The sequence below is a fragment of the Rhea americana genome, unplaced genomic scaffold, assembly GCF_003343005.1.
Source record: "Rhea americana isolate MKP2758 unplaced genomic scaffold, rheAme1 scaffold_21, whole genome shotgun sequence".
Lineage (NCBI taxonomy): Eukaryota > Metazoa > Chordata > Aves > Rheiformes > Rheidae > Rhea > Rhea americana.
Genome location: NW_028186258.1, coordinates 3,226,141 through 3,253,139, shown reverse-complemented (window position 1 = coordinate 3,253,139; position 26,999 = coordinate 3,226,141). Strand labels below are relative to the sequence as shown.

The following is a 26,999-nucleotide window of genomic DNA, read 5'->3' as shown; positions in this document are numbered from 1 at the left end:
AGCATAGAGAAATGTAATTTATTTAAACAGTACTTTGTATTTCTATAGTACCTTTTACTCAAGTATCTCAAAATGTTTTATACTAATTGTTATACAGAAAATAAGAGATGCTGCTGCTGCTTAGTGGGTGGAACTCTCTTTCACTAGGTCAGACTTGAATCAGAGTTGATTCTCCCACAGCTCTAGTGTATTGGAAATCAGAATAGTGGGGTTTTGCACTCTAACGCTGAGAGATATTTGCCTAGGCAAACTGCAGAGCAATGAAAAAGCTTTGAAGATCTTGAGGCTTCCAGGTCCAAATCTTGTATCATCCTTAATGCAGATCTATGTGAGATCACAGAAGCTGCTCAGGCCTAGTTGACATTCAGCTGAAATGGGATAAATGATGCCATTTTTACATGTTAGTTTATATGTTGTTTGTATGTTAGTTAAATCCAGTGCAAATGTCTGGGCATTTTAAATGGATTCTGAAAAGTTAATGTTCATTTAAGAGTGAAGTTTTGATCACAGTTGGGTGCTAACCTAACTAGTACTGTACTTTTTTTCTATTAACCAATTTCAGATGAGCTGATGGGCCCTCCAGGTTAGCAGACAAACCTTTGACTTCTGTGAGAAACATGCCAAGTAGAGGGGGAATTAAAAGATGAAGAAGCAGCTTTTATGCAAAGTGCCTGTACTGGGTGATGATTGTCCTAACAGTAGAGGCCAGTGTGTGTCCTTCTGTCAGTCTGTAGTTTCAAACCTCCTTTCACAACAGCACTTATGCACATTACGCCCCAGTGAATTCAAGAATGTGTTTGAACAGAAATGGAGGGAAAGTGGTGCTGTTGTTTAAGCAGGTGTTTGGAGTCCAGGCTGTAACAGATTCCTTACATAGTCTATCTTTAGTATTTCTTTTTCATTTTTTTTTAACTTGGAAGGAATGGAAAGTTGGGCGGASGGAGGGAAAAGAGAGATTTGCATGTGAGATCAGAGCCAGCATGACTTTAGATTTTTGTGCTTTTTGCAACGGTTAAAATTTACTAAGCTTCTGGATCACCTTGTCACTTATTCAAAGTACAGCGGCATTATCTGTGGATTACTGCTGTGTTCAATAGCAACAGAATAGTTATGGCCTAACATTTTAATGTCTACTTAGTCTTTTATCTGTGACTAGTCTCTAACTGTATATTGAAAATCCTTTAACAGTATATGATGAGAGGYGATTAATGATCACTTTTAGATTATTGACTTAATTTCCAAACTGAAATGCCTCATCTGTTGGGGTTTTGTTTGTTTTTTATATTCAGTCGCTTGATGGTCCACACAGCTTTATACATTTTTTCATCTTCTCTTTAGAATAGCAACCAGAAGAATTAAAAGACAGAAAACATTGAGGTCCTGAAGTGATAGAGCTGTACCAAATTGCCGTTTTACTCATGTTAAATTCATGAAAAAGTTTTGCAATTATATTAATTAAATACTCTCCAAACGAGAAAATTTGTGTTTTTTACTATGAGCTATTTCTAGGGCAGGGGAGAGGGAAAGATGTGTAGATCTCCTTTCGGTTCAAAAACAATGTGATGCTATCCCTACAAAAATTATTAGAATAAATATTGAGCTACAAAAAATTTTTAGGATACTAATATTGAGAATTCTTGGATTGTCTTTAAGGAAAGGCATATTTTAAAAAAAAGTATATAATCAAACAAAACTGATTATTTCTCTTTGAGTGGTTTGGGGGAGTAAACTGATCTTGTTTTACTTCCTGAATATCAGAGGTTGTTGTTTTGTTTACTGGCCTGAATTTCCCTGTACGCTCAGGCTATTTTTTAATGGCAGAAAGTAATGAAAAGAAATGGTGAATTTCTGTAACGTAAATATATTGCTGCTGGGTAAAACTGCTGAAGACATAGCCCCATACCTCAGCAGCTAAGCTGTGTAGCAGTCCTACAGGCCCAGTGCCACATTCTGCGTTTCTGCCTTGGGTTGCGGTTAGAACAGAGTTTAAAGCTGGTGCTGCCATGTTTTAAACTCTTTGTCCACCCGCTGAGTAACGGGTCCTTAACTTCTTGAATGAAGACTGGCTTTCTCCATGTTTTGTGCTGTTTCCAGCATATGACCTCCACAACTTTTTGGTGCTTTCATAGTACAAACAATAAATAAGAGCAATCTTTCCAACATATTGCTGCACAAAGTTGTGTTGGGGAAAAAACAAACAGATGCCATATACACAGTACCATAAGGATTTAAGAAAACACATGATTCCTTTTAGGTATATGGCTGGATCAACTCCAAGCGTGTATGGAAGGGTGGAGATCAGTCTGACTAACTGTAAAATAAGTCAGCATCTTCTGGTACAGTACCTCAGTTTTCTGCATGACTGACTGTAACATGCCAGTTGCAGTGAACTTGCCTCTAGTATGAGCTTAAGAGCTGGATAAAGGGCAGTGGGGTAAGGCCCTTTCCATGTGTCCAGTTTTGTCATYCAATTTTGACCCTAAGCATCTGTCTAACGGAGCTCAAAATCAAGTTTACAGAGTCAGTAGTATTGTTCATTGTATAATTATATCGTCACCCTGCCAGGTACAATGGTCTTTGATTTGTGTGCATTATTCATCAGCCCTCCCTGTGCTGCTCTGGTGGTTAGTGCAGAGCTTCCTGAACAGCTAGACAGGACTAGCAGTGTGAAGGGGAGAACTAAAATGTGCAAAATTCAGTCAGTTTCTCCTGGTTATTACAGGGACATTTTAACTTCTAAGAGACTAATGTCAAACAGGATTTCTTTCAGGGTACATAGTGTGTTCTGTAGGCAGCTGCATAGCAATGAGTTTGCCAGATTTATCAATAGATTTGATAAATTTTTTGATAGATTTGATAGATTTTTGAAGCACTCACTGATAAATGATGAATGTAATAAGGATGTTAACTGAAAGAAACAAAGCTTCTCTGAATTGGCCCAAATTTGAGGACTTTACCCCCTACCTCTGTTATTTTGAAAGCTGGTGTCCTGGGGCTCTTGGGCTTATTGTGCTATTGGAGTATCTTACTTTGTACTATTGCACTGTGGTTGTGTTTAGATAGTGATTTGGTTGTATTTTGTAAATTTAATATCTAAATGTACCAGTGCTGCTCTTTAGCATTATTATAAATTATGTAGGCAGTATGTATGATATTGATGGACAGGTTTTCTGTATTGGTGTCAGTATTGAGTAGATCAATATTCAGTTCATGGAAAGCTGATTCTTATTACTTTATGGCTAAGCTGCTGGAATGATCCCTCCTGCATTTTGCCACCAGAATCTGTCTGTCCCTTAGAGTACGTGGTAGGCAGAGCTTTCATAGCTTTGCCTGCTGCATAGCTCATAAAAAAAAATCTTTTTTTTTTTTAAGTCTAAAGATGGAATATAGAGAATAACAAGGGTTCTACCATAAGAATAGAAATAAACATAAATAAAATGTGGAAATAACCTGGGTAACAGGTTCAATGCTGTTTGGTTCAAAGCACATTGGAAACTGCCAGGCATCTCTGCTTTAGAAATACCAGGCAGGTAAGAAGGGAAACCATATAATACACATTTTAAAATGACAGATTCCATTTCCAGTCCTGAGTTGGTTTTGCCCTCACTAAAGTTCTTTCCTCTTACTACAAGCAAGTATAATAGACCATCTGAAACTCCTGTGAATTCTGACTTGGAAGAAACAGTACCATACYGATGAAAAGAAGGAAAGCTAGGAAATTCCTCGTGAAATCTTTGTAGTGGCATATTCCTCCATACAGTCCCCTTGAATTAAACACATTTTAAATTCTTACCTTTACTTTTTTTTTCCTTTTCTTTTATCTATATGCAAAGTCTCATCTCTCAGATACAAAGAGCTATGAACAACAGATATCTAAATGAAGCTTTTCTTTTTCTACCTAGGATTTCTACATCAATTATTTAGAAAGCGATTGAAATTCTAGAACAGCAAAATGAAGCAGGTACAGCCATCACAACCAATGCAAAATATCCTCCATTTTAACTTCAAAATTAAAAGGAAAGAAGCATATCACTAGTTTTGAGTAACTGCTAAAGGAGTGACTAAACAGGATGAATATGGGAAAACCCTTGCAAAAACTGTAGGGAGACAGACAAGCCAAGAATTTAGTAAAGTTCAGAAAGATAAGCTGCTCTCTGTAGTCAACCAAGGTAGACAGAGCTACATCATTTTTAGCCAAGAATATTTTCAGTTAGGGATGTGGCTGTTACTGAAAACATGTTCTTCTTAAATAACAGAGTAGCAGCAGAGTGCCAGAATAACACTGCTGCCTCAGGAAACAGTCCAGATAGGGGGAAGGGTATGACTTCTTCCAGGCTCAGTGGATAAACACAACTATGGACAGATGGATGATAGAAGTAATCTCTGAGGGATATTCCACAGAATTGCAGGGAAGCAAAAATGGTGGGGGGAGGCAGGGAGAGGTGATTTATCGCTTTTCAAATATTGGGATCATGACAAAGTCAAACAAACAAGCAAGCAAACAGAAAACCTCTTCCCAACTCTTTCTTCATCTTCAGCAGACAAGTGAGATAAGCACAGAATCCTTTCAACGCAGGAAAACTGTTAAGGAGGTCTACTGTGTTGAAAATAATCCAAAACTAACCAAAGCTCTAAGTTAACGAATTTGTACGGCCATCATCACTGTAATATCTAAGCAGTAAGTGATAAATGGAATGTCTATATAATATATCATAGCTGGCACCTAAGATAAATAAGACATGGTCTTTTCTCGTCTGCCTTGTCTGATCCTGGTAACTGATCTAATCAGAATAATTTTTCCCCCTTGCTGCACCTCTAGTCTTTCTATTGCAGTTCAGCTTTCACCAAATTATTTCCTGTCTGTAATTATTTCTCTGTGATGGTTCTTTAGGATAAACAGGTAGTAGTGAAATTACACACTTTGTTATGTACTGGGGGGGGGGAGGGTTTGACTCTCTGTCTTTTGGGTAACAGGGAGTTGGTTTTGGTGATCAGTGATTGAGGCTTTGATGAGAATACTTCATTTTCTTGTCTACTTTTCTGAGCTGCCTCTTGTGTCTTAATTTTGATTTATGCAAAGTAAGTTAATGCTGCCAATACAGAATGTTCATGTTCATCTTGTGGCCAGTTTAATACTTATGGGATTCTGAGCTGTGCACTTCCTCTCCTTTAAATGTATGGGAGTTTGTTAATGACCTAGTGGGTAAGTATATTGTCACTTTGCAACCTTGGATAGCTTTTTATGATGCTGGGCGAGAGTCTCTGCTTGCTTTTAGGGGATGCTAAGAATCTCTTCTTGTTGGGAGTTACTCTAACTTGTCACAACTATCTCACAAGCAGATTTCCTACTTTAATCCCTTTTCTTGCTTCAGGAAAAACATACTCTGTTTTTCCACAGTTTTTCTAAGAAAGTGAGCAAAGAAAACCCATATAAAAGTACTATATTGTTAACAACAKCCTTGAAATTTTTGATAAGGCAATCAACCCACAATATTTCATTGTTTGTGCATGCACAAGCAAAAACCCAGTGATCCTAACCTCTTTCGGCATTTTAAAGGGAATTTAATAACAATCCATTGATTTTTAAGGTTCTTCTGTGCTTGCCATGTATAGTAATGGGATATGCATTGAGCATATGCAGCTGGGCTCTTCTGAAAGTCTGAATGATATAAAAACAGTATTCTGAGCAAGCTGAATCTGCTTTAGTTGGAAAGAATACTTTATGCTGAAAAATTCTTCACAATCTTACTAACATCACTAAAGGTATTCATCATATAAGCTATTACTCCCAGGAAGAAAGGCTGTCACTTATCAACTAAGAGAAATTAGCTAAAAAAAAAATTTCCCATTCTGTTAAGAAATGTCCAGTAACCAAGAACCAACTGTTGCTAAAAAAAAACCCAAAAAACAAAAACAAAAAAAAACAACTAATAAACTGCAGAAAAGTCACATCATCATGTGTTCAATTTTCTGTCTTGATACCACTGCCTGAAATGGATCCATATCTTGGCTTATCCTCTGACATAAGGTTTCTTCTTGATGCTGGCAAAGCTGTTATTACATGGTCAGAAAAACRTTTTTTGACTTTGTGATCCCAAAAAGCGCTGGGACATAAGGTTTAAGTGCTGAGGATTTAGGGAGTCTAGTGAGCTGTGAGATCATCTGGATTAGTGCCCTGACTGTCAACCCCAGGATGACTAGAAATCTGGGTCTGTGAATCCAGTTCAGTAAAATCAAAATAATTTTGCCTCCCCTCTGCCTTGCTCTGCTCTCTTTTGAATGGCTTTGTGGTGTTTGTCGGGGCTGTTCATAAGCAGTTTTGTTAGGCAGCACAAGATCACTCTTCCTGTCTCAGGAAAGTGCATCATTTTGTATTAACTGGAGCTAGAGTAACGTATGTACAAAACCTGCAGATTGTCATTCCTAGTTTTGTTGAGTCTTCAGGAAGACTGAAGCCAGCCTTTAGTTTTCTCTGGTATGTTCTTTTTGTTAAAATTGTGCAAAATGTTTGTTATAGTATTACGTAAGGATTGTTAGTCCTCTGCATATCAAATAGCCCTGCAGAATGCTTCCATCTCACATTCTGGACCACAGGTCTCCGTGACTGCAGAATTCAGTGGGATTTGAGGCTGCTGTGTATTTTTATAGGATCAAGCACCTAATATTGATGCCATGAAATTAAACTTGAGGTTAATTGGAAGACCTTTATTTCTTCCCCTTGRGTTTGTCTAAGCAGCAATGAATACTTAAATTCTGGGCACAGCTCCCTCATGGGAAGACTGCTGAAGAAATCACTTCTCTTTCCTATGGCCTAAGACTTGGAAAAGGAAAAAAAAAGCTTTGTCTATGGCAGCTAATAAGGCAGTCTTCTACTGTTCAGTCTCTTACTGATTGGTAACTTTCTGTTTAGAGAGAACAGGGAGCAAGCAGGGTCAGAAACCTGATGAGATGCCAATGCCATATGTGCCTTCTGAGGAAGGAACTTAGCGGTTTCCTTTTAAAGGAAGCCCTATTAATTTAGCATTAATAATGTATTGAACTTTAAAGGCTCAAGGATATTGAGGCCATTTTTTTGAAACTGCTGAGTGTCCCCAAACCACACTGAAATTAATGGGAGTGGAGGGCATGTAGCACAATGTAAAGTCAGAGCCTTTGCAAGTTAGTATCACAAGAAGTCTTGCTTCTTCTTACTTCATTATTTTACAGAGCTCTTCAGACTTTATGTCTAGGCATGATTAAACAACTCATCAGGCAGGAACTGCCCCATCTAACACAACACAGAGTGGGCTACTATAGGCTCTCTCTCCCGTGAGAGACTCCAGAAAACAGTGAGATAACTAAATTGTGTTAATGTGGTTTAGAACGCATGAATCCTTAAGCACACCATCAGGGACTATTTTGAGATGAAAGGTGCTGAGTCTTTCTGACATTACGTTTTAAATTTCCCACACTGCTTGCAACCACAACTTTGTGCTAATTATTCCAATACAACTAGGTATATTTCTCCTGCATTAATTTAGTTGCGTTGATTTTTTCACAGTAGTTCAGTTCTGATACAGTTGTGCCAGAGAATGAAAAGAACTGTATCTTCTTCAAAAGTAACGTTAATCAAACAGGTATTATGGGGCCTGTGGAAGGAGAGGGTTGCATCCCTAGGTGATAGTAATTTGCTTTGTCCATTCTTTCATATCAAGTAAAGCTGCTCAGGTTTCCCAGCCAGGATGGAGAGCTATGTTGAAGTTGTTTGTTTCTTAAGCCTTTCAGAAATTAAATTTTGGTGAGGGGAAAAATATACTAACAGTTTTTTTTAAAAAAAATGAAGTAAGTAATATTAAATGTAACACTGAGCATTCTAGCCCTGTTAGCCAAAAGCTGTTTGGAGGGGTAAGCATACTACTGTTTACATTATGTGGATCTAATACACATTGTTYATGTGTATTAGTCACATTAAAAGGACAGCAGCCTTACAGGGACATTCAATGTTCTATAAACGGAGCTAGAAACAGTATGCAGGATTTTGTGTTAAATTGGGTGTGGTGACATAAAATAATTCACCCTGCAGTGCAATCCATCATTTGCATTGGTGTGCTTTGGTGCTTACAGAAGAGTGAGWCAGAGTGGTTTTAACTTTTTCTACTAAAAGCTTTAGATTCAGTCAGTGGTTCTGTTCATTTATATGAGAACTTAAATAAGAGTTGCATAACTGGGCTTTTATCTTTTATGTAAAACTGCTTATTAGAAGTTGAGATCCACCACCCAAAAAGCATATATTTATACAGCTTGCTTTCAAGAGCATGATGTAGCATGCATTTATCTAGCATGTTCATCCCATGTTCTTCATAAACAATATTGGGAAATGGTTCCTGTTTGCACATAAGCTTAAACTGCTTTGACAGTATTCAGAGGTCAGAAAGCAGGTAGGTTGCTAATTCATGGCTTCCTACATTAAATTTCTACTGCTGAGTGAAGGATGCATAACTAGTAAGGGCCTAATGAACACAATTTTGTGGGATCCCTTCGACTAAATTTTTTCATTCCCATTCTTGAACACAATGGGATGATAACTAGTATCACCACACCATTCGTATAGTTAGATAAATGAAAGTGCAGAGTCACATGCAAGATTAATAGCAAAGGAGTCCTGCCTGTGAGTTCTGTGTAGTGGCCTTTAGACTAGTTCTCCTTTACCTTTGCCCTTTTCTTCCCATTTTAAAATTCAGTTTATAATTGTTTGAAATTCTTTAGTAAATAGATTCACAAATGTATTTGACGAGAAAGGATGAGAATGATATCTGCACAAGACCCTCCTCCCCACAGAACAGATCTGGGCCTTATACACGCTTTTCATTTCCTGCAAACGGAGCTATTGCTAGACGCTACAGAAGTCTTTGGCCCAGGTTTTTAATTGGAGTCATAAGAGAACACAAAATTACAATAAATAGAAATACAGAGAATAGTCAAGTCTTTGTGCCGTAGCCGAGTTCCCATGACAGTGCCTTACTTTTGCCCTCAAAAGTGATAAAACCAGGTCACGTCCATTTTGCTTGGGTTGAATACTGTTTGGAATTCACAGCAGCAGTGAGAGCTTTTACACACGGGGATGGTGGAGGAAGGATTTATGGAATTGGAAAGTATTAACTTAATGAAAGAGCATTTGCATGTTTTCTGAGCAAAACATTATCCATAAGAAAAAAAAATCTGGCATAGCTGATGAAAGCATTTTATTTATTGATCCATTTATAATCCTATGTTGTCTTTTTCCTCCCTCATCGTATGGTGATGCATACAGTGTAGCAACATTCATAAGTAGGCTAACCTTTCTTGCCTTGTAAGTATTCACRTATAAATGATGCTTTATACAGTGCCTAAAGTATGTGGGGTTTTTTAATATAAAAAGGCTGCATAAAAACATCTCAAATAATAGCTCCAATTACGTAGAGGCTTGTTTTAAACAAACTGAACATTAATTATAGAAGACTATCTTCAGCTAATTACATCTGCTGTTGTCAGGTCCACTTTATACATGTGTATTCCATTTACTTTAAGAGGTACTAGTTGGCAAGAGCCAAAAGCTGATACTTTTATGATTTGGGATGTAGGAACTGATTGTTTAGAATGAGCAAATCTTTATTCATTCCTATGTTTTGACAACCCATCGTTGGGTTTAACAGTGTGCAGAAGTTCCATATACAGTGTAATAATTAAAACTATTAATTTAAAATAATTACAAACTATGTAAGTTACCTAAGATTCTTTAAATGGATTGTAGCAAAAAGCATTAAACTTTTTCTTCTAGCTTTTTGTGTTCTTTTTAAACCACGCTGCACTGTTCTTTGGAACAATAATAATCTTCTATTAGATGACATGGTCTTCCCAAATAGTACAGAAAGATTCCACTGCTTTTAATTTCTTCCATAAGGCACAGTCATCTTGGATTACTTGCTTGTCAATGACTGAGGGAGGTACCTTGAGAGCTATGAAAGTACTATAAGGTGAATTGTGGAACTCTGATCGAAAAGTCAAGTACTATTACATCCCTAAGCAATAGCTTATATGGGCTGGAAGAAAACTACATGATGCCTCTAAAGCCAACAGTCTGTGGAATACAAAGGGTAAATATAAGCGAAGATCAGAGTCATCTAATACTTTGCAAATACATCTTTGATTTTCTATGTTAAGCTTTAGAATAGCAACTTTGAGGATTTATTTTTCTTGTACTATGCCATTTTTCTGTAGGTTTCATATGAAAGCATTAGCAATGAATTCATGCCTTACACTAAGTTAATTATGAAATTATATAGTTGCAGCTGGTTTTCTTAATCATGTAAATATGCAAAAAGGGTAACAGCAATTAAACATTCTTGTCTTTAATGCCAGGCCAATACTAGCCAGGTCATAAGAGCAAGACTCTTAGGATCTAAGATGAGGAGAGAAAAGCATACAGAATGATTAATGTAGCAAACAGATCAATAAAATTCAAATAAAAGTTTTTTTCCTAGCCTCTGTAAACCTAATTCTCCAGTCTAGCATTTTTCATCTGTGTGAAATGACTGTAAAGTAAACGGAGAATTCTGACCTGGCAGGATTCTACTGGCTTATGTTCAGATGGGAATAACATAAATGACAGCATTAGAGAGAAGGCTAGCTGTCCATTTAAACATACAAAGTAAATAACTAGTTGTAGAGTAATTGTTTAATACCTTGCAAATAGGCGTATTTACTGAGATATGTTTTATATTAATTATTACAATCTATATTACGGTCGCATTAGCCTTCCAATGACATGAAGACCTCTTTGTGCTAGAGATGTATGCAAATATTTCAGCATCTGAATCATGGTACCTGCCCTCTGATATAACGTTAACTGGTGATTTTATAATAGTTCTAATGAATTACAGTATTTTCCAGCTTCTCATTTAACTATAATCCTACTCATTTTAACATAGTTAGCTGGTAATTTTATGCAGCTTTGGCATCTTTTGCTATTTGTATTTACTCATGTTCTTCTGTTCCTGTATTATGCCATTTCCCAATACATCAAAGTTACTAGGAAATAAAAATGCACAACTTCTTGCAGAACTGTCTTTAATTTTGTGCTCCACAATGAGACATACCTATAATTATCTGACAAAAATGAAAGCAATACCTGTCATATCTGTTCTGAATGAATATCCTGTCTCCCATACAGCAGCTGCATGAAAGAGATCTGACAAAATGGTGTTACATCACACAGCTACTGAGCTCAGAGACTAGTGATAGCAATGCAGAGGGAGAGAAACCTGCAGCGAATGGAGGTCATTGCAATATCCTCTAGTGCTTTGGACAAACGTGGCATTTTGGACTGTCACTGCTAATGGCAGAATAGAGTGCTGATGCTAACGTTGTTGTAGAGCTACCTGTACACGTAATCTGCTCCTAGCAGCAAAGAGTCTGTTCAGATGTGTTTGTGTATTTTAGTGTCTTGTAGAAGCAGCGATGTTTCCTGCAAGCAAAAGGCGTTTAAAGGTTCCATACAATTTCCTGCCCTAGCTCTTTTGAAATTAGTATTAAAACCAGAAGTCTCTGAGGTATCAGAAATGAATTAAAAAAAAACTTAACTCTCTCCAGAAATAGAGCAATGCTTTCTAAACCTTTTCCCTTCCTAAACTTGAAGCCTCTTCAGTATTCTTATATGACAGATCATGGCAAAACAAGGAGCTGCCCTGGAAGTAAAACTATAGGAACATCTGAATTCACAAACCAAGCATGCATATCTCTTTATGGCCTTCAAGTGGGAGAACTTGAAGTGACAGTTTTTCCTTTAATTGAAATAAGAAGGATGCTGAGAGAATTATACTATTTTCAGTCTCATGAGGTTGCACATATGAAGAATCCTATTCCTTGGCAGCAATTCCCCGGCCATACGGTTGAACCTGTTTACCCAGGCATAAGGCCATCCTGTCAGATGGGCGTTGATACAATGGTAGAGACCCTGTGTTGTACGTGCATCAGGTGTAAGTGGCCTAGATAGGATTCCCAGCAAGCATTGTCCATATGTCTGTTCATTCTAATTTTATATCGCCTTGTTCCACTACTCCTCCAGGTATGGRTTGGATTAAGCGTCAAAAATAATGAACAGCTGCTTTGCTCCTGTAATAAGACTTCTTCCATTGGCATGATGGTTTAGGAGAAGGTTTTGGAACATACCCACTCCTCTCTGGTCTTACCAGTTCCCTCTCCTTCTGCATTCAGGGAAATGAGAGCTTTATAAATCTTTTTCCTTGCTTTGCAGTAGTCCCTATAGGATCTGTCAAAGCAAATCTCTGGCACCAAGCTAGATTTCAGATGCACAGCAGAGTGGAAATCCATGTTCAGTGACTCTCTGCACTATTTTTTCAGGATGTTTTGCCTGAACTGGTATAAATCATTGAGGTTTCAGGGTTTAAGAAAGAGCATGGCACTAGGGATTGTCCCTCTAGCTGCTCTCTCACAACAACGGACTGCCTTTCCTCTTGATTTCCTCAGTGGCCTCAGTTTGCTGTAAATCAGCAGTTGCCCCAGCAATGCTCTTGCCCTGTCTTAGGTATTTTAAATGCCTGTGGTACACCATCTTATTTTGCTTCTTGTATTCCTTTTTACATGTTTCATTTTCAYGTGTATTAAAGAGATAAGGATCGGATATCTGTGCAAAGTGCAGAATGATGCCAGGTCATGCTCTTCTCTCATAGCTGAAGCAGTTGCACAGGCATCCAATTATTTAGTACAAAGCTTCGATAATCTAATGTTCTTGCTCATCTCACACAGTCTGTCTTTCCATACTAATGTGGAAGATCTCAGGAAATACGGCAAAAACCTTAGTTTTCCTGATATTTYTTCTGGAATTAACTTAACAAGTGTTGGGGCAACAGAACTGCAGAGCTGATGTCTTTTGATTATGGTTTAATTTAAAYTCTGAAGAGTGATTTTTTTTTTATTTCTAGACTTGAAATGTATTATTTAGATTGGTCAGAGTGGGTAAAATTGATAGATTTTTCTATTCTATGAATGCTGACGGTAAACAGTTGCATTTGAAAATATCCATCCTGCCTGCAATCATTATAAGGTGCCTCTATCCACATACATGCCTTTTCACTCACTCTTAGATTCAGCTGCCCCTGGTTGGCTGAAGCAGCTTGAGCTGTGTATATTACTACAAGGTAGATTTTAACGCAGTTAAATTTTCTGGGGAGTATAAGCAGCAGAATGATTGCTGTGTTTAGTTGGCATTCACTTACTAATATCCTCTCCTACTTCTGAAGTATCCTGAAATCTTTAAGGATTTCTCTTGCAGAGCATATAGGTGGAAAAAAAAACTGCATAAACCAGTGCTGAGACCTGAGCGATCACAGTTTAGGCTGGATATGAATAGCTGCTGTTCAGATATTTTGATTGTGGGTTGGGATTTGCCATTTTCCAAATGTTTGTATAGTTTAGTCTAGCACAATGAAGCTGTACACAGTTTGAGTTCTCTAGGCAATGGTATAAAGGTTAAAAAAWGAAGATAATGTCATCTGCAAACAGTAAAGAGTGTGCAGTGGAATAGTCCTGTCTGTTCAACATGTCATCATTCAGTCAACGGAACGAGCATCAGTACTGCAAGGAGAATTCTGCATCCACAGGCATCCCAGTTCAGTAGTGTGTGTTTGGATTTCTGGTAAGCAGAAAGTGTTGGTCCTTCTGTCAGGATGTTTAACTAACTTCAGCTTTACTTTGGTTTCTGCAATTTACAGTCAGTTAAATCATGAACATCGTTTTGTTACTGATAAAAAGTATGTAATGGTTCTCGTTTTGTATCCTTTTTAGTTTGAATGTCACATCCTTTTTGTGATTTTTAATGACAACAATTTTTATTAGATTGATAGAGTTTTTCCTGGGATAATTGTGTCTTTTGTATATAATGTAATATCTGACCAGAAATGAAACTGCAGCAAAAAGCTGATAAACCCCAAAAAACAAAACCCAAAAAACTAGTAGACTTGGTAGAGTCTAGTAGCTTATAAAAAAGCTAAAGATACACTAGATAGCTAAGATTTCTATAGCTCAGTGAGGGAGTTGCTTTAAGCATGAAAACATCAAACAGTGAAAGTTGAACATATTTACCTATTGGCTCTGTTCTTCTAACCCATCTTCTGGAAATCAGTTGTAAGTTTATCCTCCTGTGTATCTGTGTGCCCTTTGAATGTTTTATTTTCTATTAACAGAGATTTTATATTTTAGCTATAAAATTTGGTCCATTTCAATTTCCTTCAAGATGCTGAAGACAAATAATGACCTTATGACTAATAAACTGACTGACCGTGGCCTTTCTGCTCTTAGCCTTTCAGGAATTCAGAGAAGTCTTTTAAGAACAGTTTCACCAGGAGCAAACCTCACCCAAAGTTAGATTGTTATCATTATAGTCTTCAAAATACTAGCAAAAAAAATAAATAAAAAATAATAATTTATGAAGCCAGGGGCTACACTTTGGRGTTCTGTTTTTGGAACTCGAAGGACATGGGATAAGAGGGAAAGCAGATACAGACACAGCTATTGCTTGCAGTTCATTCTGTCACTTCTTCTCATTCAAAGTGATAGATTACTGGAGAAGGATTATCCGTTTCCTTGGGAAATGAAGGGGAGAACTTGCCTCTCAGTGCACAAACTTGGACTCAGATACTGACTACTGTATACGGGCACACTCTTGTTCTCTGCATTTTTATTCCATATTAAATTTATGACTAGCACAGAAACCATCAATAGTGCTAGAGATCTTCACTTTCTACCTGAATTTTTAAATTCAATGGTAAGTTCTTTGGAAGCTGAGTTACGATTTGCTGTCTGAAAAACAGAGACAAGGTGTGACTTTATTTCAAGGTACAGATACTTAGCACAGTTCAATAAACTGAATAGATATCCCTCGAGAAGTTGAGGAATGGYTCTTTTGTAGAAATGATACACTTATTTTAGAACTTCCAAAGTTCTTTCAATTAAATATTTCCAATACATTGCCTTAATTTTATTATTTCTTTTATTATTTCTTTTAGCTCAACAAAATTCACCAAAAATCCATGAAGGCTGGTGGGCTTATAAGGAGGTGGTCCAGGGAAGCTTTGTTCCAGGTAAGTACAAGTCTAAAATCTTAGTTTTTATTACTGTTTTTTTCACTGGCTTTAGTATAGCTTTCTTTTCTCAATCCATTGCAAAGATAGGAAGTACATAAGTACTGAACAACACATTATACAGAGTGGTACAAGGATTTTTTTCAATTTATCCTGCAAAGACCATGGCCATCTTCAGGAAAAGACAGATTGCTTTGATGACAGTCTTGTTTTCTCTCACTTAAAAATAACCTTATGGTACTTTATGAAAGTGTGTGTTCTGCGTGTAGAAAAAAGAAAGGAGGAGCTGAAAGGTGGTATTACTAGTGGATGAATTTACTTATCTGATGTGGAAGTTCTAAAAAATGCCATTTCTACAAATTTAAGAATGTATGAAGAAAGAAAAAACAATGAAACAGAAACGTAGCTTGCAAGCTGCCACTGATTCTTGTTTTAGAAACAAGAAATGAAGGTGGGGAGGGGGAAGAAAAGATGAAACCTTAACTCAGCTACCTCTTTCTGTCAGCAATTGCTCTCTRTTTGTATCCTTTCATTTTTCCAAGATTTTACTAGTTCTTAGGCTGGTAATTTTTTATTTTATTTTTATTTTTATTTTGCTTTTGACCTGTAGCTGTAGCTGAAGGTTCTGACTGATGTGCACTGAAGCAAACAACTGTAGCCATATGCTAAGATGTTACCTTTCTCCAGCTGTTTGTCCTGTCCCTGGGCTGGAAGTTACCACCTCCAAAGACACTAGGAAGCCATATTTGTCCAAGTCCCTGTCACTGCGGTACAAAACTGACATCTTGTCTGTTTAAGCTAATATGATTGACATGAATACAGCTTTTTAGCTGGTCAGTGTCACTAACCGCCGGCAGACAGATGACTGATTGGAAATAATAATAAWATAAAACACTCCTGCAGGAATTGCCAGACTTTGTCATAGCCTTGGGCTGTGTTGGCTTTGCCTACGTTAGAGCAAATTCAGTGTCTTATTTTGAACCACCAAGTCCTCCTTCATCTATTGTTSTCTAAGTATGCATTCAGGAGTATATCGCAATTTGCCCAGGTTAGAATATTCCACCCATAGATTTTTCAGTTTAATATTCTGTTTTGGATATGTTTAAGTCCTAACTAATGCTCTGGATCCTGCACAGATTTGTGTCTGAGCATTTTATAWAGTCAAACCATGCTTTACTATATATCCTCAAATCTGCCATTTTCTAGGATGATGTTGATGGGATTATGCCCTAACATAGACCAACTGGCAAAGCTAGAATGACCCAAAAGGAATACATAGTAGTCTTTGTGAAGCACTGTGATTTTCCAAGAAAGAAACACATGAATTTGATAATGATTTACAAGGAAAAAGAAGCTTGAAATAAAGGGCAGTAACAATCGTAAGTGTCAGAACCTTATTTACAAACTTCCTGCTATCCCCACGAGCTTTTGTTACGGCCCAGGCAGGCAGGCAGGGTTAGCGTCCCCAGTTTCTCCTGTGTGGGYTCATATACTATGCTGTCCTCCAGTCACATAAGGGTCTATTTCATACATTGAGACCGAAGCACTTAGGTTGCCTTCATAATACAAAATGTAAGCTACTGATTGCTACTCCTGCATAGCTCCCTTTGTACTTAAAGATAGTATTTTTTCCTAGTCTTCTTTGGAGACTTTAGGAGGCTGCAGCATTGCTCACCGTCTGGTGCATTTTGCTTGTCAGTGAAAACATGGTGCTGTCTGAGCCACAATAGTGTTTTAAACAGTCTGCACATACTCTTCAAAATCATTCATTGTGGTGCCAGCTCTGAAGAATTAACCAGCCATATATAATTATTTATTGGAACAATAATGGTATTTTTTCTTTTAGTACTGAACACTTCGTTTCTGCAGAGTGATAAGAGTGTAGTTTCTCAAAATCATTCACTTATTGATTGGAACTTAATGTAGTATGTATAATATTTCAGTTTTACTTGTCAGTTAAGGATAGCTTGAAAGTAGTAAAAATTTTGCACCAATTTTTTTTCATGATTCTTGCTTCCTTCAGTGATTTTGCAAAACCTGGCTGTTTACAAATCATGTAACTAGAGAGGAAATCAGGAGGTTTTTTTTGTATTTTTGCATGGGACTTAAATACAATTATAAATGAAAAAACCATCATCTCACTTGAATCAATTATTGATACAGTCCATAATATCAGGGTAGCAAGGAACAGGTGAGTTGACTGCTTTTAACTTGAAAGAAAAGGAAAAAAAAGGAAAACCCTTGAAGGGAGACATTTCGTGGGCTTAGTTGTAATCGGGTATGGAAAAATTTGCTCATCTTACGAATTCTAACTGAGATTTCAATTGAGAGACCGGTTCTGTTGCCCTTTCTCACTTCTGTAGCACCGTTGTAATTACTGAGACTATCAGAAGGAGTCTGTAAATTGGAATCTTCCATAATAATGTAAAGGGTCTGACTGGAGAGTAACTAGTACCTCAAAGGTGTGATTTGTTCCTGAAATTAAATATGAGAAATAGTTAAATTTAGTATATTAAAACCTGTTTATGGCTCTGCATGATACTGTTCTTTCACAAGCAAGTACAACTCCATGTGATACAAGATTTGGCCAATTTGAAAGTAAGTTATGGGTACTATGAACTAAATGAGTTTTCCAGACTAATGCTTTCATAGGTTGGATTTTTCAGACAGAGCCTCTTGTTATGCACATACTTGCATTTTACTGGCTGATGAAGTATTCCTTGGCAAGCCAGTGATATTACTGATAGAACTATGCTATACTTCTTTATAACAAGAAGTATATTTAACAATCTTAATATATGTCTCTGAATTTCAGATCACACCAAGCTTTAAAGAAAGTAAATATTTGCAGTCGTTTCATTCATTTGTTTACCTGTTTTTAATATAAATCTGAATTTGCTTGCTTTCTTGAATAGATGGAGAAATAACATGAGGTATTCTGAGTGATTTGCAATGTTTTCTTTCAATAGCAAGTCACAGCAACGGTGGAAATATCAAAGTTTATATCAATTTGAAGCTATATATGTGAGAAACGAGATTTTTAAAATTCATTTAAGAAATTGCTGCCAGTGGCTGTTGAACAAAAGTGCCAGTTTAATGACATTCTAGGATGTGCGGTAGGGGTGCGTTGGTTGTCTCACGGGCATGTTCTTACCAAGTACAGGTAAGAACATACAAGGTGTTTGTTCATCTGGCTGTAGTCCAATAGTCTTTGTATGTCCAGTAACTCTTAGTAATTAAGCAGGATTAAGGATTACGTAATTAAGCAGGCTTTTCCTTAAAATATTTTTAGCAGTCTTTCCCTAGAGTTGCCAAACCAAAGTGAATCCTGAACTCTCATCATCATGTAAGAAGTGCAAAACAAGCTTCAAAGGCATAAACCACTTTGGCTGGTAGGATAGCTTGTTTGCTGCTATTTCTGATAGACTGTTTTTGTGGGCAGTGACTAGCCCTTACAGAGATGGCTGCATTAACTAGGAACACGCAGATTTTTTTTTTTTTTTTTGGGGGGGGGGTTGTTCTGTATTCTTTTTTAAGCTACATCCAGCTTCTGCAAATGCTTTGCAATCTGTGCAGAAAATTTTCTTCTGATTTTTTTCCCAGTTTCTAGCTAGCTTTGTATTACCTAGGAGTCTCTCTAGAAGCTTTCTGAGACAACTGCAGAAGCTTTCTGTTTCCTGAATTAGTAACTATGGTCAGTCTCAGGCCAGGAAGAAAAACTACACCTACAGCTTTGTAAGTGGTGTTTTATCCAGAGATGCAAAGTGTGATGGGCAAAGAGAAATTTTTAGAAGCTGGTGGGAGTAAAAACAGGAGATTGATGGATAAATGTGTGTTAGTCACATTATCTTGTTCAAACTGTGTTTTAAAAGTTGTAATAGATGACGTTGGATATAGTCATATAAGACTCCTCTTTATTTATGGCATGTGCCCCTTTGAGGTTGCAGTGGTGGGGAGTTTAAGTTCATGCTTAATAGGCAGGGTCAAAGAGAACCTGCTGTCTCTGTATGCTTTATGCTTGATAATAGCAGGTAACATATTTTTTAATCAGAAGGAAATAACCTGCACTCTTTACCAGCGTAAACTGCTGGGACACTTCTCCATTAGTTCTCTCTAGCACTGAAAAAAGACTACAAAATTCTAAGGCAGTGCAGAGGATGTAGAGGACCTCAGGACATTACATGCAAAGTTCTCCAGGGCAGTCTGACTGCAGATGATGTGTCCTGGCAGAAGGCCTCCAGGGAATGCACTCAGAGGAGCAGCAGCTCTCTCCGCCTGCCCGTGCTTGGGCCTTCTCTCCTTCACAACATCTGATACAGCTGGAGGCACTGTGATTTGACTCCTGTAGCCCCCTTGCGACTTGACTGAGAAACCTAGGATTGGGGATTATCCTTTTACAGGAGCTTTTTTAACATGCATGGAAGACAACAGGTCATTATCTTCACTGCTTCCTACTCCTTTGCACAGACCCCTGTATAACAGCCTTTATGTTGAGACTAAATACTTCTGAATAGAGTAAGTCTTGCATATGCCCCGAGGCTGCCACCATTTTGCAAACATTCTGAATACTTGTTTTCCTAAACTTCCTTCATATCTTTCACTCCTTCAACAAAATAAACAAACACATTGGAGAGGGCATACCAAAGAACTCAAAAATCTCAGATTTTAAACCTTGCCAAAGTTGGGGTTGGACCACAGTTCTTTGCTAATGTGGTCTTGAATCCCTCTTCCCCTCATAACCTATTACCTTTCTTTGTTTTGTTTTTCCCCTCTTAAGTTACAGTTGGTATCCAGAGAAGAAAAATTGCAAGTAACAGATGCATCTGGGACTACACATTATTATACTGATGGCACCAAATGATCCCTCRTCTCCCTGTGTATTTCTAGCCACAGTCAGGCACTGCAAAGGTCAAGCCTTCTCTTAATAACAAGTAACTGCACTGGATAGCATGATACATCTTGCTGTGTTACCAGCTGTCTAGTACCTCTCTTGCTGAATGTGCAGGCTCCTCCTGCTAGGACACAAGCAGTATCCCCTTTSTGCTTCAGAAATGTGCTAATATGGAAGACCTTCAAGGCAGTAGTCTGCAGATCCTTGTCAAGTATTTTATCTCACACTTAGCGGTTAGGTCAGATGCCAGTTTGGGAACAGCAGTACTCCAACTGCTATTTGACTGATGAAGCTGAAATGCCTCTTTCCTGCTATCCTGAGGTATCTAGTTACGCTTACTAGATACCTCACCGTGACACCAACATGCGTGAGAAGAAAGAACAACTACATTGCACTGATTCTTTGAGACAGCTGTAGTTTGCAGGGCTACCACAATTTGCATGGCAACTATAACTTTCAGTTGGGAGGAAATTTAAGAGATGGCAGTTGTCATTTTGTCATTAATGCCCTCAAATAGGAGCATAGGGAGTACTATCCAAAAACATCTGCTGTCCTACTTGCTGTGGGTTCTACGAGGATTACAGAATCTTGAAGACATACAGTTACTGTTGGTTAAGTAACTGTTCTTTCTGCAAATTAAACTCATTTTTTTGAAATATTATTCCAGCCCTTTGAACTTGTTAAAAGTGAAAAGCTAGCAATTCCTCCTCTGTGGTCTTTCAGGGGTTCCCCATACCAAGATGAGTGTATCCTCTTCAGTTTTGCTTAGAATAGGACGCTTCAGCTTGTTTGTTTAGCTACCTCTCCCRTAAGTCTATGTGGGATGAGATGAGGAATCAAAGGCTAGCATGGAAACAACATTAAYGGGTGACACTGAGCAGGTTGCCTCCCCACTCTTCATGTCATTTTCTCACTTATAAAAACTACTTTTGTAAAGTGCTTTGATGAAGAGAAGTATAGTTTAAGTGTACTACGATTAAAGTTTGTGACTTTCAGTTAGGAATTGATGAGGCTGTTTACATCGGGATATTGGAGTGACTTGAGGGGGATTTCTCCCGACTGCTGTGTGGGTGATGAGCCCAGCCTGTTACTACAGCATGCAGTTTTCAGCTCTTGCATCACATTAGTACAATTTACTATCATTAGGGTAGAATGTGCCAAGTCATACAGAGGAAATCTGTGATTAAATCTATGATTAAAATAAACTTCTGAGAAATAAGATTACCCTACTACTCCAATTATGGCCACTTGTTATTTGTTGTCAGTGAAAGATTTACTATTACTTACAAAGAAATACTCTGTCAAATCCAGCTACCTGTCTAATGGAGGAATAGATCAAAAAGAAAAGCAAATCAGGCTGTTACCTGAAGGTAGAGAAAATCATATAGTATGCAAATATTTTCCTTGTAGACTGCTATGATTTACATTAGAMATATGGAATGAGAATTGTTATAATATTTATTCAGTAGCCTGCAAGAGCTTTAGTTCTGAAAGGACTGTAGTTGTGTATGTGTAGGATTAATTTAGACTCTTCAATTATGGGATTGCTATTGACTTGATAGCCTGAAACCACTCATTTGTACTCAGTGAAAATTTCCTTCTCTTGTAACACCTCTCTAAAAAGGTCAGTTGTGAATTCACTGAACCGTGAATCCACTGAACACGTACAGAAGCAGAATCTGTGCTCATCATTTGCCCTATCTGCCTGCCTAAGAACAAGTGGAATGATTATTTGAAGAAACTTTACTGTTGTTACACACATTGAAATATAGTTACTGCATAACATCACCCCACCACATATTTCTGGGCACATGCTGTTTGTGGTCACTGAAAGATTTACTATCTGTCACAGAAAAACTCACCATAAAATACAGTCACCTACTTAATGCATTTCTGGTTACCTGCTGACCCCGCTCAGAGCTGTAAATCGCATTATAGTTAACCTCTCTTGCCAAAAAAGGAAGCTTCCTGAACATTATTGTTTTCTCCACTAGTGAAAATATTACTTTAAAATGTCACTTCTTCCTTCCTGAAGAGAATGTGGTTTTATATTTGGGCMCTTTTTCATTTTGTATTTATAAAATGTACAAAAATGCATTAGTGTTTCCAAACCAAGCAGTCACCAACTTTATAGTCAGGACATAAACCCTGAAAATAACAGCGTAACATCATAATGGGAAACCTGACAGGTCGTTAACTACAGCTGTGCAAATGGCACTGCTGTAATTCACAAGTGCACAGAGACAAGCCCGCAGCCTGCGGCCTTTCAGTATCTGTTCAAAAGAAAAATATTGAAGTATGCAGCACAAAATAACCAGGTCACCCTGCAAGTTGTTCACTTTGACACCAGAGCATCATGCTGATAGATGTCCCCTCTGTCCCCCCACATTTGTAGGACCTGGTTTAGGCCCTCTCTCTAATTTACCTTTTGTATGTTTTTAATAGCCAGAAGCCTCGGGTGTGGGGGCCACTTGAAAAATGAAAATCTTCACACAGAGAAGTCATTTTACAAATATTAAGATGGATTCACTGAGCTCAAGTTAACAGTATGKAGGCCACGGGAGTATTAACCAACCAGCATGTACCCATGTCATCAGGCTAGTCTGCCTGGGGTCCCTAAGCTGTTGTCTGAAAAAAAGATGCTCCTGCAGGTCCTTTCCTTTGGGAGAAACCTAGGTGTTTTGCTGCCTAAAATGAAGTCATATGACTACCCCACAAAGAAGGCACACTAGCCAACAGGACAGACATGCTGGTCTTAGCACGCTTACTTCATGCGCCTTGCCAGATTTTTCATTTCAAAGGCTATGAGATGGCACTGTCACCTATCTCAAAACTGAATGAAAATGTGATCATCTCTGTACATATTGTCCATATTTGTGTGCATTCTAATAGAGCTGAAKAAATTTATGTGATTATTTTCAGTGTAATTTTGACATTATCTTGTAGTATCTGTTGTAATTTCAATACTGTTGAAGAGGAAGGAGGGTGGCAAGGACCAGCCTATTGCACAGCCACTGTGTTTTGATTTAAAAACAAACCCCAAGGTTGAAACCTAGCATTTAAACTGTGACATTTCAGTAAAATGATCAGATGGTGAGAAGATGAAATTGTTCTTCCTTGTTTACAAGGGATACTATGGTCACATTCAGTTTTTGCAATGTCTCTAAAATCCAAAGCTTACTTTATTTTTACACTAGAATAATTTGAAAGTAAGTCTAGTTGGACTAGTTCATAGAAATGCCTATTTCTGCAAGTTTTAAAAAATCTTGGGCTATTATTTTCATCTGAAAAAAGCCCCAGTGAAAACAGTGGGAATTACCTGCTAATTCAAGTGCTGTGTCCCTTCAATGAAGGCATCAGAAACTGGCTCTTTAAAAACATAGAGGAACACAATCTTGTAAATACGGATTAAAAAAAAATATATATGTATATATAAAGCATCTCTCTCCAACTTCTTTACTCTGAGTGAAATTACATACATACACAGCTGTGCGGTTTAGCCTACATCACTTTTCTTCTAGAGTATTTACACTGCTATTGCATTAATAATGTGCTTTTTCTATGTATCACATTTATTAGTGTATCTTTCATTTCTCATGGGGAGGAGGGGCTGAACAGACGGAATAAACCTATTTCTAGCTTGAATCCACTAAGAGGGAATAGGATGAATAGGATTTTCTGTTCTGAGGGAGGAACTGCTCCTTTGAATCATCAGTCAGATGCAGTGAAAGCCATATCATGGGCCAGCTGCCCTTCTACAACATGCAAATATGAAGGATTGTTAATGCCCAGCTTTATTCTTGATTTAGAACAGTAAGATTTTGCTACTCTGTATGACTGAAGATAGAGCAGATAATGTAGGAAAAAGCATCCTTGACAATGTAGTCAACCTTTTTGAGCCTATATTTTTAAACTATACAATCTATGGCTACAGAATATTTATTCAGTATTGCATATCGGGCAATTTCTCAGAAGTGAGTTCTGATTCCATTTAATTTTTCCTATCCCGCAGTTGGGCATCTTCAAATAGCTCTTCTTCCTACTTCTAAATCAGGCTTTCCTAAAATAAAGGGGAAATAAATGCCTGAAGTTTAATAGGATATAGCTGAAACACTTATATTGTATGCCCTCACCAGGTTCTATTATTCAGATACTGACGTCTTTAGAATTACCCAGTATTTTAATGTACATTTTAAATTGGTTAACAGGAGCATAAATTAAAGTTATAGAGAAACTAGTCGCTCAAGATTTTATTGCTCGTTGTAATTTAACCTTTATGGGCATATTGCTTTGAGGCAAGACTTGTGGCTTTATAATTCTAGAGACTAGTGGTAAGGAGCTGGTACCTTACTCCAGAGCCTGGTGAAGTCAGTGGAATTCCTTCCACCGACTTGAACAGGATGTGGCACAGGGCCCTAGACAGGTTATTCTCACTGCTGTTGATTGCTTAGATATAGTTTCCCAGTTCAGAAAGCTGCCCAGTACAAATTCATTTTTAGCTACAGACTTTTAAACAGTCTATCCCAACATGTTTTACAGCATTTTTCATGCAAAATTATGCCTAATTTAAACAAAATATTAGCTAAGAGGGAAAAAATTAAGATGACAGTGAAGGTTATGTATGTGGCTGAGATAAGAAATAAGAATTGTAAGCAGAAATAGGGTCTTTCTTCCTACACTTTTAAAACTTCCACTCAAAGGTAGAAGTTTGGAGATGACCAAAGAAAGATATTAGGTAAAGTGGCAAAATTGGATTGAATTGAAARAAGTGAAGCTTTTTGCCTATATTAATGAAGCTGAGGTTTCCATTTGCCTTAGCATTGTTTCTCCTTCCTTGCTAGTTTCTGTAACTACTCTTTTACAGCCTTCTTTCAATTAACAGTGCATTTAGTCAGGCACCAATACACACTTAAAYAAGAATATAGAGGCATGTGTAATATTTGTAGCTAATACAGATATTCTTCCAGTTAGTCACATTAGGTCATGAGTATTTGTATCCATTAATTACAGTGAGTACTTAACATATATGTAGATGGTGTATCCAAAGTCAACCAAAAAAACTACTAAATTGTAAAGAAAGAGACTTAAAGCAGCTCCAGAAAATGAATATTTTAAAATATTGGAGAGAAAAATTGCTCAGTTTTATAAACAATGCTTCTCAATTCAGAAAGTCCAGTTGAAACATGTAGAATAAATTTTTCTAACAGTTTCCACTTCCAGAACTGGTTTAGCAGTCTTAAGTCCCACTGGCTTTTTAAGATTGATGGCAAGATCTACAAACTGTATTTAAGTGCTTTAAAATGTAAATGACTGGCCAAGGAAAAGGAGCTAAGTAGATACACAATTCCCTCCAAAAGGCTCTGGGAATTAGGCATCCAACATGCATAGGCAAGAAAATAAGATCCCAGTAGGCACAAACTGATCATTAGTGCCTAAAAGACCATTATTATAATTCTGGCTGTAAAGTTCCAAAGCATCTAAATCATTCTTTAAATGAGAGCTTTAGCCCTTGGAAGAGTGTTTTCTGTTGCCTTAAGGGTTGAGAGAGGGGCAAATAGCTGAAATGTGAGTTAACCCTACCTCCCAAAAGCCAGCAGCTATTAAAGGGAAATCTAGAGGAAGTTAAATGACATTAAAGCAGTATAAGCAGAAGAAAYGAGTTCAAGAGAAAGGTGTTCTTGCTTCTTGCCTCCGTCTGTAAAGATTTCTGGTAAACTGTTTCTAACGTGCCCTTCAGGAAGCCATTACTGAGATTCTCGCATTTAATTTTCAATTTCCTGCTTGACCTTGTTCTGCAACATAAGCTTGCATTGGTGTGCACACATAATGTACATAAGGGCACGTTACACTGGCTAATACATGCTACTGTTCCTGGGCTGTATATTTAGAGCAAGAGTTTTGTGGAGCATGCTGTTCATAATTGGAGAAGAGGGGATGCTTAGTTGCAGGCTCTTAAATGCAAAGCTGTTGGAATAATGTCAGCTGGCTTTAATAAGGAAATATTTTCACAAGTGTTTTAAAGATKTATTTTTGCTTACGAATTACACAGCTACAGTCGCATTTTCCAAACCGTATTAAACTACAGTATATTACCCTCTGTGTTACTTCTGCCTTTGTAGAGAAATACTGCGCTAAATCTTGTAAACTTATGCATTTGCAGGATTGGGGAGTAAAAGGGGGCACCAGTTCTTAGTGTTCTGTGTGATTCCAGTGCTTTTATAGATGGAATAGCTGTCAGAAGCCCTGCCATATGCTATCCCCCTGGATAAGGACAGTAAATAAACCTTTTAGTCATGCTTTTCTATACTAAAGACAAAAGGAGTAGCATAGGAGCTTCTATCTTGATTTTATGTCAGTAGAGGAAAGCCCCACCAACTGCAGTACATATAGTCTGATGAGATATACAGGTTTTACTAATGCGACTTCTAAACCCATCTTGAAGTGCACAGGTTCTCCATTAAAAATACAAGGAAATTCACATTTTAGTGAAGTGCTTTTCTTCTGCAGCACAGCAGGACTGTAACAAATAGAACCAGATGCCAGTATCCTATTCAGAATCTTTAAATTTGGTGTGTTTTCACTCCCTAATTTGCCTCTTTACTTCCTGATAGATATCTGCAGCAACTCCAAGATGACACCATGCCTCAATTCCAAATGGCTATTGGTAATCTCACAGTGTCACTGCTTTCTATTCCCTCCCTGGCATACTTTGCATGGAAGTGACTGTTAAATATATAGAGAATTTCATATTGTGAATGGACATATTCCCAAATCTGTGTGCATCTGTTCATTGTCTGAGTTAATGCCTAAGTTTATTCCTTGTCTGGACTCTGCATTCACTTTAAGCTTAAATAGCCTAACGTTTTCCCAAGGTCAGCTGGATTTTTCATCCTGAGCCTTTGTTAGTGCCCACTGCTTCAGGAGAAACATTCAACTGCCTGGTGGAGCTCAAAAACATACCTAGTCTAATGAATAAGCAGAAATAACTATCT

The 26,999-nt window shown here is 37.6% G+C and overlaps 1 protein-coding gene across 2 annotated transcripts in view; it reads left to right on the top strand.

The window, feature by feature from the left end:
- Positions 1-26,999, top strand: part of CA10 (carbonic anhydrase 10 (inactive)) — a 196,179-nt gene that overhangs the window by 19,930 nt on the left and 149,250 nt on the right. For both annotated transcript variants that reach the window (XM_085304622.1, XM_085304621.1), the window contains one exon: positions 15,042-15,116. In XM_085304622.1, the coding sequence (XP_085160748.1) occupies positions 15,042-15,116 (75 nt within the window). The remainder of the gene's footprint in view (positions 1-15,041; positions 15,117-26,999) is intronic.